Genomic DNA, 15,575 nt, shown 5'->3' with positions numbered 1-15,575 from the left:
GTTCCAAACATCCACCTGACAAGTAGTCTCTTATTAAGCTACTTCCTTCTGATTTCCAAGTCCTTGATGCTGGATTGGGAACAGAGCTGCTGTATTATTGAACTGGCAAATTACACTAGAAAACTCACTCTTCCACTGTGAGCTGTAGCTCACGAAAGCTCATGCTCAAATAAATTGGTTAGTCTCTAAGGTGCCACAAGTACTCCTTTTCTTCCACTATCAGTTAAACGTGTGCCTAGAAGCAGTACTTTGAAATGCCTGGCTGGAAGGTGCGTGGAGTCCTCTGTGAAACATACATGCAGAGTCAGCACACCTGTTAAAGAACCCTTTAAAAATAATTACAGTATTTGGATAGTTTCATGTATCTCATTTTGTCCTTGAGCTTCTGCCATTCCACCTGTTCACGAGCTCTTTCTGCAAATAGGAATAGGTTTTAAAAATTTTGTAAGGGAAGGGTTGGTTTATGTTCAAGTAGACTTAACAGTGACACCTTGTTAACTGCCCTTTGTTAATGCACACAGTTCTAATCAAATCAGTTATATCTGCTATCAAAGTGGGAGGACAGTGCTGTAGTGATGTCTCCGTACTTGAGACTTTAATGAATTAACTTAGCAAAACACTTACTAGTATGTTACAAAGTATTATCAGTAAAAAAAAAACTAAATTACATTTGTCAAATCACAAGACATTTTGAGCTGTATTATCTTTAATTTTTTAAAATTGCGTTTTTACTCATTTTCAATAATTCATCAATTCACACTGGGTGTCCCAGTCATTTAGTGCAAATTAGCAAGGCTCTGCTGTAATTATTTCCTTATTAGATGAGGAATTAAAAGAAAGCTCCAGTATAATATAAGTGATATCCTAATAATTATGTCTAATTTGAAAGAAGAGTTAAATCACTTTAGAAAATCATTTAACCTGTCATAACCTAATGAAGCATAGTTATCAGTCACACAGGGTGTCACCATTCTAACATACTATAGTACGAGACATTGAAAATGCAGTCTGGCATTAAATGCTCCTGAGATTCAGGCAGGTTTAAAAGTTGTGGATGAATGGTATTTAAAGATATTTTTGGACCACTTATGCTTATTTTAATAATTTTCTAATAAATACTACCACTTTACACATCTTTGACGGTTTCCTGTCTTTCTCAAGCATTCAACGGCTGAGCTGCATTTCCTTTGTCTCAAACTTGTGCTGTCAGGCTAGACTTCCTGGCAGGAAGTGTCAGTGAAATTGAAGTCCTTGTTCAGAGAGACACCAGCAGAACTCAGTATTGAGATATTTGAAATAGTGACAGGTAAAGAATTTCTCTAAATTATATTTAAAGTGAACATGAGATCTTAAAAACTAATGTTAACGCATTGCTAACTGTGTAGAATTAAATATAGGAGCCAGGAAAGCAGAAGGTTAAGGTTCCCTCAGTGGTGGTAACTCAGCCGTGTTTCACATCTTGTATATTTATGGTATATGATTAACAACATAAACAGTAATAAGATTTGACATTGAACAAGTAAAGCAGCAAAAGTGAATTTTACATATGTGCAGTGTGGTACCTATTTTTTGTGGGAAACGACTTATGAATTTCCATGTTCTATGTGATTAATTTTTCAACTTCACCATTATTATCAACATAAGCTTTTGAATTGTATTTTCCTGTTGTTTAAAGGGTATAAAAAGTGTTTCACTGCTGAGTTCCCCTTACATGATGAACTTAAGTGGCTCCTTTTAAAGCTGAGGCACACTAAAAAGTGACAGTTATTTTGTTGTGTATGCTTAGATGAGCATTTAAAAAAATTAATAACTTTTAAAATACTTTTTCTCCACAGTTGGCTGCTGTTTTTGTTGTGGTTGGTATTTTTACCTTTCCTTGGTGACAACTAAAATGTTGCCGAGTTTGCAGTCTATCGCGTTAGATGTTTTCAAGTTAGGGACTAATGTTTTCTTTACACTCGCTGTTCTGAAAAGTGGTCATATCAGTTTAGATTTAGTGTCTCCCCCATCCAGAAAAAGTCAACTCTGAGCTGAGGCTAAGTATGAAAATTTTATCCCCAAAGGAGTTGTTTTAATGAACAACAAAAAAAGTGGGGTTAGAATGGAGGCTGGAATTTAGTCTAAACTATAATGTTTGCTATCTATAAAAACTATTTTTTCTGATCTCTAAATAATGCTCATTCTTATTTAGTAAATGCCTTAGGTACAGTGGCTGTGTATCATAAGTAAGCACTGCAGTAATTTTTTTAAATCCGAAGTAAAAAGGAGCTGATGCTAATAAATTCCAAATTTTGGCTACATTAAGGGAGCTCCTGTAGAGCAGGAAGTCCTTTCTTTTGCGTTCAGTGATAGCTTAGTTCTAGGGCGAGACTGTTCAGCTTACATACGTGTTAGCAGCAGTGAAAACCTTAAATTCCTTCTTCTGAAATAGCTCTGAAATAACAGCTGGAAATGGTTGTTCCCATTGCTTTGGGCATGAACTCCGACATGGAGCTGGCATTCTCTCCATTGCATGAAGGATCTGGAAAGGAGTGTGTCTTTGATGGCACTTGTACAGTATGACCAAACAGTGGGTACCAGGCTATCTCACAATTTTCTTTTTGCTGCTGTTGAGCAAGGAATCTAGTGTAGCATCCACTTACATGCAGCAGAGAAAATAACCCCCCAGTTTCCCAGACTGAATGTCACAGTGGATGTTTTGAGCTCTCCCATTTTGGGATACATTTTTTCTTTTCTGTGTCTCCTGATTCTTCATCCTGCATGACCTGTGGACTTCTCATTTTTTCTGAGAAAGCATGAAAAAAATAAGCAGACGAATCAGTTGTCTTGCTAGCATTTAGTTATGCCCTTAACATGGCACGTTTGCTGGAATGCATTAAATGAATTATTCAGAAGCTAAGCATGCTGTGTAAAATTAGGCATGTAACATATCTCCATCTTTTTTATAGAAATTGGTTAAATATCAATTTACATGCATTTAAAAAGTAAAAAACAAATAAAGGCACAGTGCCCAAGCTGCAGTCACACATTTCACTGTAAAAATTGATGTTTTCTAATCAAAGATGGAAGTTTAGTGCAATTAATTATCATAGACTGGATCTTCTGTGCTGATGTATCTGTTGGCTTTTACAACATAAAATGGCGTTATGTAATTCTGGAACTATTCATTGAGCCCTCCTGTGTTCTGTAACCTTGTTTAATTACTAGCCAGCAGATAGTTTCAACAGCCTGTTGAGAAGTATGTAATTTAGCATGATTGCCATTGCATCCCCCTTTGGTTTTGTCCTTGATTGACTGTTGCAGAATTTGGCTTTAAAGGGCTTGTTTATGGGCTCAGCATGGGGCTTGTATGGTTTAGGTATGCTGTTTATATTACTTTTGTGTATCCATTTGTAGTGTCACCATCCTTCCTAGTCTGTCTTTACAATGTTTTGATGTCTATGATACTCATTAACTGTTTACCAAAGAGAGACTAGAGGAAAACTAAAGTATATCCCTGGAGCCACAATAGTAAGCTTCAGAGAATTGGATTCTAAGGTTGCTTTATTTAGTATCAAATCCATATTTTCCTGAAATACTTTAAGCCCTTGGATTATTGACTATTTCAGACTGACTTCTTTACTGGTCTTTGACAATGAGATGCATTTTATCAATGGGCTCATCATCATGAGAAGCTACGTTAGGTGCCGTGGTTTGTGGATTCTCTAGGCCTGGTAGTATGAGTGGGAGTCCATCTGGCATGTATGAATTCCCAGTGAAGCCATGGGAATTAAATTTGTTTTGCTAGCCGTGGCGCTTCTCAGTAAGCTCGTCAGTGGAAGGATGAGGCGGGCAAAGCTGTTTGATTGCAGTGATCCTCATGAAGGTTAGAGTTAATTGTTGAGTTTACATAGTCGAACTGGTTGGCAGGGAGGAATAGAAACAAAAGATTTAGCAGCATTAAAATATTTTACAGTAATCTGTGGAAAAACATTTTGGAAATAAAAAGATAAATATTTCCTATGCACAGAAGCATCACAGTAAAGCTGCCAAAAGGAGCTTTCTTTATTAGCTGGACAGCCTAGCGCTGCATTTTAACAATATATCATTTTCATTACAGGATGCTTTTATGAGACCTACAGTAACTGCAAAATGAGAACTAAAATCTTTTATTCTTGTTCACTGCTGAGGAAGAAATAACCCTTTCAGAACACACAGTTGTATTATCAGAGTGAGGAAGCCACAAGCTACAGGAATGCTGTATAAGAGAAAAGAAAGCTAAATTTCTGGCTCCAAACAGTATCAAAGACACCTCATTGAAAATAATTCTATATGATGTATATTATTCCTTATATAAGTACATACAGTAAAAGATGAAAACTCAATACAAGGTGTGCACTAGATCTGCCCCTGAGAAACAAGTTTAGGGAAGTTCTTTGGCCTGTGTTATACAGGAGGTCGGACTAGGTGATCACAGTGGTCACTTCTGGCCTTGGAATCTATGAATCTATGTTTGAAATTGTTCACCAGAGAGAGAGAGCGGGATTCATACAGCTTCCCGAAAGGCAAATCTCTGAGAGGAATTACTCTAAGAACAAGATGACAAAGACACATTTCCAGTATGGAAGCTTTCTAAAAAATTCTCCAAAGGCAGCTGGGAGCCAGTGTGCATTTTTCAAACCCCTCACATAACATGTGCATGTAATCAATGCATGTGTCTTGAAAAGTTTTTTAAAACTTTTTTGAAACCAGGGTAAGCTCCAAAACATGATTTTATTTGTCCATTCTAGGGGTTTGCACTGTTGGCTTGCAATTCGGGCTAATTCCAAGTGTAGATGGGGTTTTCATATATATATATATATATATATTTTTTTTAATCCCATGATTTCAGTTTTTTAGGTAGCTAAACAGGGAATTTAGAAGCCTAACATGAGGCACCCTGATTATAAAATATTAGGCTTAATTTCTGCTGTTTTCTGTAAAAAAACGGATGGGGGCTTAATCTATTGTATTCAAAATGCCGTAGATCCCTAGATGAAGTGTGCTAAATAAGTGCCAATTATTTATTTTTCACATATATCAATCCACTTCTCTTAGATCTGAATTATGATCTTTGCTGGAAATGGTAAACCTAAAAAAGTGTTTTTTATGAGCTGTGAGGCGCGTTGCATCCATCAATCTATCTGATCTGTTTCTTTGAAACTTCAACCAGTGGTGTTTTGGAAGCTGCCTAACTCTGACATACAGGAGATACCTAACAAATGATGATAACTTTTGGAAGAAGTTCTACTGCAAGTAATTCCTCTTTTTCTGGAGAGACCATTGCTATGTTAATTATTATTGTATTGTGCCTGCCCTGAGGAACAGGGCAGTCTAAAAAGACACAGACAACATGTAAGTTAGAAAAAAACATCAGTTGAGCAGGAAAAGCAGACCACAGTGGTACAACAGATTTTTTAAAAGGGGGGTGGGGAGGCATTTCAGTGAGTGACAAATTAACACTGACAAGCTTCGTAGCAGATCTCCACTCTTGAGTACATGCTCCTACAAGTAACTGAGGCAGAAAACTCCCCAGACTCAAAGTTTTAAAGTTAGTTCTGGCAGGCGGCATCTCCTGCCAGCACCCCAGAGGCTCCAACCACCAGCTCCTGTCTTAGAGGAGTCTGTCACAGAGTACATTTTTTCCAGACTCTGGCACATCAATTGTTGCATTATTCCACCATCCCAAAAAAGATTATTGGGATTATTTGGGATGCATTATTCCACTGTCCCAAAAAAGGGGGCTTTCAAATTCCAGTGATCCGAAGGTAATAATCACGGATGAGCTCTGGCAGAGATGAGGCATGTGTGCAGACAGATTCTATGTTCAGTATCTTCAGGACCATCCTAACTGGGAGACAAGCATCCCAAAAGTTGGTCCTAATACATATGAACAATTAGGCCATAATATTTTACATGAACAAGAAGGAGAGGAGGATATGCTTCCTTATGTTAGAAAACCTTGCAAGTATGGAAACGGAGTGTCCCACAAGACATGCTTAACTAGCCACTTATCCCCTGGGAAGGAAGACACAATCACAGACCAGGTTGAGCCTGTTGATAGAGGACTCACATGAGTGGCCTCAGATCAGGAGGCAGGTGATTGAGACTATACTGGGAACAGACTGCATTGTTAAGAGATGCCATCTCAGTCTACTGCTCAGACAGCTCTGTTCCGCAACTTCTGTCCTAACCAGGCTCATGGGAAAGAAGTGTTACATGCTTGTAACATTTCCATACAGATTATATTCTTAAACCTGTCTGGGATTTTGCGTGGTCAGTGTCATTGTGAGTGTCTGACCTATCTGATAATGCTGAACCAGACCAATTAGTGATCGCTTGCATTACCAGCGTGGCTGAGTGTAGAAATAGAAAGACTGGTGTTTGAGGCAGCATCTCAACCCTTCCTAGTTGCTTAGAATGAGGCTACTAGAAGGTTACAACTTGACAATGGTAAGGCCACTGGTGAGCTGAGACCACAGCCAATCATGCTGACCAATACACTATCATTGTTTCCTTATACTCCCCTGTCTCTGTGTCCATCTGTCATCTCTTGTCTTATACTAAGACGGTAAGTTCTTTGGTCCATCGAGCTTCTGTTTGTTCTGTGCTTGTATAGCGCCTAACCCAGTGGGATCTTTGTCCATAAATCGGTGCTTTGATAAGACAAATAACAACAGGCGTTAGTTTCTGATCCATCTCATGCAAATTCTTTTAAGATAGTACAACATTTTGCATTTACTGTATTTAGCTCCTTTCAGAGGATCTTAAAGCACCTTATAAAAGTCTATTTTTACAACTGGGGAAGTCTGAGGCAGAGAGACAGTGAATTATCCAAGACCACAGAGCAAGGTAGTGGCAGAGGTAGGAATAGAACCCAAATCAGATTGCCTATGCCATGCTTTAACCACCAGACTATGGTGATATGGACACATCCTAGATTCCTCCGTAAGGTGGTGACAGAATTTCTACTTAATCAGTCATTCATCCTGCTATCTTTCCTCCCATGCCTATATGCTCATTGCAGAAAAGCCCTTCTCCAGAAGCTGGATGTCAGAAGATCACTAAGGTTTAATCTGGAGTAGGCTAAAATCCTCAGGATGTGTAGTCAGAGTTTTGCTTTGTTTTCCCTGTTTCCGAAAGAAGCAGGTGTAAGTGGCTGGCTGCCTGCCTCCCTCATGTTAATAACCTGGCAGCAGTACAGGTTTGTCACATCAAAGCCCATTCTGTAGGATGCAGCAAGATTCTAACCACTGCAATATACGTATTAAATAATTTGAGATCTGCAGTACAGTCATACAGTGTATGTCAGCATGGTATGTTCCCAAAGCATTGTAACTTAGATACATCCTTTAGGCCGGAGTCGAGCTCTGGTCTGTCAGTGTCACAGAATCGCTGTCTCCAGTTTAGGGGCAGACAAACTCTCCTAACTTGGAGCAAACTTCCTTTATTTTTAGGCTCTCTCTATTTTAAACTCCTCTTGCCTGTTTTTAGAGGTATTTTATCTCACTGTGTTAAAGTACAAAACACACCAAATTTTATAGAAATATCTTATTTCTCCACTCAGAAAAGTGTTTTTAGTGTTAATGTCCAAGGTAGATTTACCTGGCCTGCAGCTTTACTGCATTTTGTTTTGTTGTATTTTTTTCATTTTGTTATGTTGTATTTGGTTTTATAGAGACATCCTTGGAACTGTTAATCTCCAAGTGTGGGGATCAGTTCTCTTAGGTATCTTTACAGGGGTGAGAATTACTTATCTGTAACTGTGGTCTGAAATTACCCATCATAAGATATCACCTCTTGTCCATCTTCCTTCCCATAGAGCTCCAGGTTCTGTACTTCTTAAATAAAGCTTTTAAAAAAACACACATGGGAGTGACTTCACTTGCCAGCTGTAGGTTGGAGCAGAAGGGGTGCCTGTGTGACCATGTGAAATGTGCTCTGCTAGAACTAACATTTAAGAACTCTGGGCTTGGGGATTTCCAGCCTTGACTGGGTGCAGGAGCACAGCCCTGAGAATAGTGATGGATAATCTCCAACCACTAGATAGGGGAGTCATTTTCGTTCATCCAGCAGGGATCTTGGCCTGCTAACCTGTAAGGTTCTCATTTGAATGCACCTCATTTGTTGGGTCCCTTCTGCTGATGACTTAACAGGCTGGCAGTGTTTGTTCTCCATTCTCCATCACAGGACAACATGCTATTAGTAGCGTTTGCATCTAGGAGAGTGCTAATGCGTCTTCCTCCCATGTAAAGAGAATGTACGGAAGCTCGTGGACTTGTTTCTGTGGCATTGATTGGACACGTCCTTCGAGGGAATCACTGGTTTTATGTGTTTTCAGTGTCCTGATGTTAGGAAACAGCCTCCAGGATAGGTAGAATGCTTTTAATTCCAGTTCGATTTTACTGTTCATTTGAATTCATTCATTACATGACTCCACTTGTGGGAATGGTGTATTTTGATAGACGAGGAGGAGAATCCATTTTTCTCCATTGGAATTTAACACCCCTCAGTTGCCAGTTTGACTTGAGCTTGAGTTCTTCTCACACAGTGATGCTGACTGCCTGGTTATTGACAAGCTGACCATCACCGACATGGGAACGACAAAGGTGTCCAAACCACTAAGGAGCATGCCCCAGCGTTCTGAGGAGCTCCAGAATGCTGCAGCTGCCGGCATGGCTGCCACAGAAAGCACAACAAAAGACAGGTGAGCGGGTCGAAGTTTTCTAACCACCGTGGGTCAGACAAAAAAGGTAATTTATTCTGTACCAGACCATTGAATCCCTCAGCTTAGCACTAGCATACCGTGGAATGCACGCTGGTCTGCCTTGGGTGCCTAGTGACACATGAGGCTGAAAGCACAGTGTCTGAGACTATTACAATAGAATCATAGAGTATCAGGGATGGAAGGGACCTCAGGAGGTCATCTAGTCCCACCCGCTGCTCAAAGCAGGACCCATCCCCAACTAAATCATCCCAGCCAGGGCTTTATCAAGCCTGACCTTAAAAACTTCTAAGGAAGGAGATTCCACCACCTCCCTAGGTAACACAGTCCAGTGTTTCACCACCTTCCTAGTGAAAAAGTTTTTTCTAATATCCAACCGAAACCTCCCCCACTGCAACTTGAGACCATTACTCCTCGTTCTGTCATCTGCTACCACTGAGAACAGTCTAGATCCATCCTCTTTCAGGTAGTTGAAAGCAGCTATCAAATCCCCCCTCATTCTTCTCTTCCGCAGACTAAACAATCTCAGTTCCCTCAGCCTCTCCATGCTACTGTTTCTTATGGATTTTATCAAATCTTTGATGCCATGAAAAATAAATCATAGGGTTTTGATGTTTAATATTCACTCTGCATAAGGAAATGGTCTAGTTTTTTTTTTAAAAGACCCTTAACAGCTTTATTGATTTTTTTTTTTTTTTTTTTTTTAACAAATGAAATCATGTGGGAGAGGAAATGTAGAGGACAGTTTTGGTGGTTGAGACTGGGAGTCAGGGAGGTAAAGGGAAGTGCTTATTATGAAGTCTTTGGAATGTCACTTTTTAGGGTTTTTTATGTAGCTTGGGGGGATTTCCAGTTCTGTCATCCTCAAAGGCCCTGCTGTCATGGGGGCATTCTGCGCTGTGTCTCAGCCAGCGAGCTGTCCCTCAATAATGAGGCGCTTCCTCCACCCCCGGGGCCAGGCACACAGCCTCTATAGCACTTCCTGGCCCTTGCTCTCAGACTCCTGATTCCCATGTAGCAGTGCTTGGCTGCAGTTAGAACACTTCTAGGTGGAGAGACAAAGCACTTTCAGAATTATGTTAATTTTGATGCATCTTGTTGTTGTTTGTGTCCTTAATACACAGGATCACAAAATGCTTTGTAGAAAGAATAAATTGTAAGCGGAAGGCAAAGACACTCTGGGACTGGAGGAGGAGAGTACCAGGCAGAAGGGTCTAACACAAGCGAGATTGGTTCTCCACCCCAGCATAAGGACATTCTTTTTAACTTCCTGACTCTCCCATGCCCCTTCTGCCATTTGTTCACCCAGCTAGCCCATCAAGGGATCAGGGTGTATTGTAGAGAGTTGGCATTGTAGTATGAGAGAAGTCATTTGATGAAAGAAAGTGAGTTGGGTGTTGCGTTAGGTAGGGTGTGTGTAGCTTGGTTTGTTGTCATTTTGTTCCTTCCTTTTTTATTAAGTTTTTCTGTAGCCAGCCCTAAGGGTCACTGTTTGGGCATGCAGCTGCGACCCCTTCAATGGCCACTGTCAAGTGGCTGAGAGGGTGGAATAATGCTACCATTCCCAGGAATATGGGGGCCCAGGAAAGGGCATGGTTGTGGGGACTTGGAGTCCTAGGTCCCTGTGGTAGTTAGCAGAGGGAGACAAGGTGGTAATAAACTTGTAAGGAGATGGTGTTAGCCAGGAACAAGACGTTTTAATTTCTGTTTCTTTGGTTTCACCTCCTTGGGAGGCTGAGTTTTCAGGAGCCTTTGGTTTGTGATGCTTAATGCTCACTTGGAAAATAGATCAACCATCTGTGATTTCATAATAGACGAACCCCCTGACTTTGCGTATATTAACGTTCTCTGGTTGATTGCTGCTGCTGGGCCAGTTTTGTTACAGTTCTCCCCAGCTGGGTATTTAATATGTCATGAATCGAGGTCGGGGAAGGAGTCAGTGGGGAGTAGGTGTGGCCATGCTCACTGCATCCATCGTGAGGCATAGGAGGTGGTCTTCTCCAAAACTGTCTCTGATGACACGTCCATTTAGTATGAGAGTCCCAGGATAGGAGTAAGATGGACTGATTTTAGTGTACCACTTGCCCTGAGTTTGCTGCCAAGTCACTTCACAGGCTAACTGAATTCCTAACTACAGTGGCATTGGAAATGCAGAGCGTGTTATGGGCAACTTCAGTCTGCATGTAGATAAATAATCAGCTCAGGATTTCCTGGCCACCCTGATGACCATGGGCCTGTCCCTGGTAGCTACTGTCTCAACTCACACATTGGCTGGGATTGCAGGTTAGGCAACTGGACCTTCAGATCTGTCATAGACTGACCATTACCTCCTGTGCTTTGAGGTTGGGGCTCATCTGTCTTGTCGGGAAGGGACCTGTTTAGATGGTCTATCCTTGGAGAGTCATGGAACTAGAAATGTTCTAGAGGGCTCTGAGGGGGAGAAACTTGTTCCACCGACCGACCACTCTCTCGACAGGTTGGTAGAGCTCTGTCATGCTCTCCTCCCACCTCATCCCCACCATTGATGAGATGGCCCCTGGGTGCCCTCTTTGCTGGCTTTGTTCTTATAGGATATGCTAATTGCCTTCTATGATGAGATAACTGGCTCTGTGGATGAGGGGAAAGCAGTGGACGTGTTGTTCCTTGACTTTAGCAAAGCTTTTGACACAGTCCCCCACAGTACTCTTGCCAGCAAGTTAAAGAAGTATGGGCTGGATGAATGGACTATAAGGTGGATAGAAAGTTGGCTAGATTGTCGGGCTCAACGGGTAGTGATCAATGGCTCCATGTCTAGTTGGCAGCCGGTATCAAGCGGTGTGCCCCAAGGGTCGTTCCTCGGGCCGGTTTTGTTCAATATCTTCATCAGTGATCTGGAGGATGGTGTGGATTGCACCCTCAGCAAGTTTGCAGGTGACACTAAACTGGGAGGAGTGGTAAATACGCTGGAGGGTAGGGATAGGATACAGAGGGCCCTAGACAAATTAGAGGATTGGGCCAAAAGAAATCTGATGAGGTTCAACAAGGACAAGTGCAGAGTCCTGCACTTAGGACGGAAGAATCCCATGCACTGCTACAGACTAGGGACCGAGTGGCTCAGCAGCAGTTCTGCAGAAAAGGACCTAGGGGTTACAGTGGATGAGAAGCTGGATATGAGTCAACAGTGTGCCCTTGTTGCCAAGAAGGCCAAAGGCATTTTGGGCTGTATAAGTAGGGGCATTGCCAGCAGATCGAGGGACGCGATCGTTCCCCTCTGTTAGACATTGGTGAGGCCTCATCTGGAGTACTGTGTCCAGTTTTGGGCCCCACACTACAAGAAGGATTTGGAAAAATTGGAAAGCATCCAGCGGAGGGCAACAAAAATGATTAAGGGACTGGAACACATGACTTATGAGGAGAGGCTGAGGGAAGTGGGATTGTTTAGTCTGCGGAAGAGAAGAATGAGGGGGGATTTGATAGCTGCTTTCAACTACCTGAAAGGGGGTTCCAAAGAGGATGGATCTAGACTGTTCTCAGTGATAGCAGATGACAGAACAAGGAGTAATGGTCTCAAGTTGCAGTGGGGGAAGTTTCGGTTGGATATTAGGAAAAACTTTTTCACTAGGAGGGTGGTGAAACACTGGAATGTGTTACCTAGGGAGGTGGTGGAATCTCCTTCCTTAGAGGTTTTTAAGGTCAGGCTTGACAAAGCCCTGGCTGGGATGATTTAGTTGGGGATGGGTCCTGCTTTGAGCAGGGGGTTGGACTAGATGACCTTCTGGGGTCCCTTCCAACCCTGATATTCTATGATTCTGTGCTATGTTACAGTTGATCTCTGACAAATGAGGCAAGAGGGAAGTTTTGTGCTGGGGCTGAAAAGTTGCAGCTTAAAGATTTTCTTTAAATTCTTGTGCTGTGGTTCTGTGGGAGGCAAAGAAAAATCTCAGACATCAAATATGTTTTGGGCAGTAAGTGGTCTGTCCAACCTGGACTGTCTCAGTTGTTTAGCAGGTTGGAGTTCCACCAGCTGTGAGTAAGTTGTCTGCCCTTTTGTGGACATAGATCAGATTAGCAATGGGCTGTCTACCTCTGTGGTGGCAGAGCAGGGTCTTGAGGGAACATGGGCCTCATCTTCTCTGAGAGCGTTTCAACCAGTGATGTTCCCTGAACTAACAGAGATGTTGGGAAAACTTTGTCCCACAACCTGTGCTTTGGATCCACATCTTTCCTGTCTGGTGAAGGCCACTTGGGAAGTAACAGGTCGCCTTACCTGTGAAGATTGTCAATACATCTTTTTAGAGAGGGCAGGCTGCCCATAGCTTTGAAGGAAGCAGTAGTCTGCTCAAGAAGTCGTCAGTTCGCACTGACAATTTGTTGTCCAGTATCACATCTTCCCGTGTGGAGAAGGCTGGTATAAGACAACTGTCCAAGTATCTGGATGCCTTTGATCTCCTTGATCCTTATCAATCTGGATATAAATTTGGCTACAGCACCAAGACTTCATTAGGTCGCATTGGTTGATGATGTGCTGGCGGTGAATGAAGACCAAGTCCCCATGCTGGTGGTATTTTATGCCTTCAATACAGTTAATCAAGAGGTGATACCCTGGCAGGGGCTGCACTTAGTGCCTTCATGCTTTTCTCTCTCAGATTTCAACAGGTAGTTGCGGGCAGTTGCCCCTGTTCCCAAAGAGCTCTCAAATCTGGAGTGCCATAGGGTGCCATTCTGTCACTCCTCCTGTTCAACATGTAGGTGGAGCTTTCAGGAGAGTTAGTGAGGAGGCATGGGGTGCAGTGGGCTGCTGACACCCAGCTACATGCGTCTATCTCATCTGATTCAGTGCCTCACCCAGTGTCTAGTTGAGATTGGGGCTGGCTGAGACTCTGCCCAGGCAAGAGTGAGGGTGATGCTGGTGGGTTGGGGGAAGCAGTCAGAGGAGAGGGTACAGGTAATATCAGCCCCTTTGACTGAAGGTGTACGTCCATCATGAATTAATATTGTTCATGGCTTAAGGGTGATTTTAGACACCGCCTTCAGCTGCTGTTTGACGTATTACAGGAGAAAACCCAGTTTTCAAGTAGTTCTACTCCATTAGCACGGCCATCAGCCAATCTGAGTGTACAGTATCCCGTGTATTTTACATGAGTGCACACCTGAGAACCAGGAGCATATGACTTCTAATCCTTGTTTTGACATTTATTCTTTCGTTGGCCTTGGATACCTTTACTGCAAGTTCTCCATATGTAAAATGCGGTGGTCCCGTGCCACACAAGTGCTAAGTTATTAATGTTGTGGCTACTGAAAAAACTATATTCTGGAAGGATGGCTTCAGCGTCACAGAAAAGGTGATTTGTCCAGGTGAATTCCTGGATCAGTGTAAGGTTGAAAGGAGATGGGTGGGTGGCACAGCAGTCTTAATTCTTTAATGCTTACTGTAATACTGTTTGTTTTTCTTTTAGGAAAGAGGAGGTCTTGCCATGTGCTGAAGCCACATTAAATGGCCCTGCTTGATGAATCAAATGCAATGGGACTTGTCTGATCCAGGCCAGGCTGCTACCTGGTGATGCAATTTGTCAGTTTTTTTCATTTTAATTTTATTTTTTAATAAATGCTGCATTGATGAGAGAGCTGGCATTCAGGACCAGACACACGATTTCTGCACCAACAATCTGTTCTGGAAGACACTTGTATTGTCTACATGTAGCATTGATCAGTTAGTCATCACAGGAGTGACTCAGTCCTGCCCAAGGAAGCCTTCTGCCTAATTTTAGTATCTTGTCCCCCTCCCTCTTCTTCCCTTGTTTTTGTTTTCTATTTGGGGTTCAATCCTATTTTCTTAGTGTTATTGCACACAGTATTCAGCTTCTCTTCAGAAAGGTAGCAGGTCTAACGCTGGGACTTGGACGGTGCACAATAAGTCCTGCAGTCGTGTGACCAAAGTTCCTGATGGAGCTGTCTTTGGGCAGCATTTGCACCGCTTTTGTATAGCAATAAAGCCTTATCAGAAACATTTCATAGGAGGTAAAGATAAAACAAACACTTTAAATGGGATGAGGCAGGGAGGGCTGGGGATTTTTTTTTGCGGGGGCGGGAGGGGGTGAAAGGGAAGACAATGACATTGTGTCCCAAGCCAGAGGCCAGATAGCAGAGTTAGTGTAACACTGAACTGCCTAGAGCAGTGGGCTGTCTCTGCATTCCAGTGAGTTGCACAGTGCTCTGTTTCTGGGGCGTGACAGTTCACTGCAGGATCTTGGAACATTTAGCAACTGGTTATTTCCGTCCACGCCATCAAAACTCAACCCTATGGATGTCGTCGTCCTACGTTGGGCTGGAGAGCGTGCAAAGACAGTAGCATGTCGTGTTTGCCATCTGAGAGGACAGTCACCCCAGGACTGCTGCCACGCAGGGACAGGAGCTGATGTGGCGCAAACAGGTTATCAGGTGCTTGCTGGCTTTTTGGAGACTAATGTATTTTCACATTGATATGGAAATCTTTTTGTTCTGTTTTTAAAGTTTTTAATGGATGCAGGAACAGCAACACTTTTGCACTTTGTACCTAGTGACAGCATTGGAGAATGATGTGGCCCCAGCACAGGACTCCTGCTGTTACGCCCCATTTAGACGGTTGTGGAGGGGAATGGGGAGGCACACTGCTCCCAGGAACAGTGAGGTAGAACAGTGCAGAGAAAAGGACGACACCTAGAACTGCCGGGGAGCAAGGTCATGTAAGGTTGTGTACTTGACCCTGGAACAAAGGAGTCTCTGCATAAGCGTGAAGTACCCAGCCTGTGCTGGCCTCAGCAATGAGCTTGTTCCCAGCCTGGACTTGTGCCCTAGGTCATATGGGTGTAGAAGA

At 42.6% G+C, this 15,575-nt stretch overlaps 1 protein-coding gene across 4 annotated transcripts in view; it reads left to right on the top strand.

Moving 5' to 3' along the window:
• PPP6R2 (protein phosphatase 6 regulatory subunit 2) overlaps window positions 1–14,732 on the top strand; it is a 164,757-nt gene extending 150,025 nt beyond the window's left edge. For all 4 annotated transcript variants that reach the window (XM_075124605.1, XM_048821097.2, XM_048821189.2 and 1 more), the window contains 2 exons: window positions 8,570–8,725; window positions 14,179–14,732. In XM_075124605.1, the coding sequence (XP_074980706.1) occupies window positions 8,570–8,725; window positions 14,179–14,230 (208 nt within the window). In that variant the 3' untranslated portion in view covers window positions 14,231–14,732. The remainder of the gene's footprint in view (window positions 1–8,569; window positions 8,726–14,178) is intronic.
• The last annotated feature ends 843 nt before the right edge of the window (window positions 14,733–15,575 follow it).

This window comes from Caretta caretta, chromosome 1 (assembly GCF_965140235.1).
Source record: "Caretta caretta isolate rCarCar2 chromosome 1, rCarCar1.hap1, whole genome shotgun sequence".
In the NCBI taxonomy this organism is placed as follows: Eukaryota; Metazoa; Chordata; order Testudines; family Cheloniidae; genus Caretta; species Caretta caretta.
The sequence above is the reverse complement of the archived record's forward strand: the minus strand, read 5'-3'. Positions and strand labels throughout refer to the sequence as shown.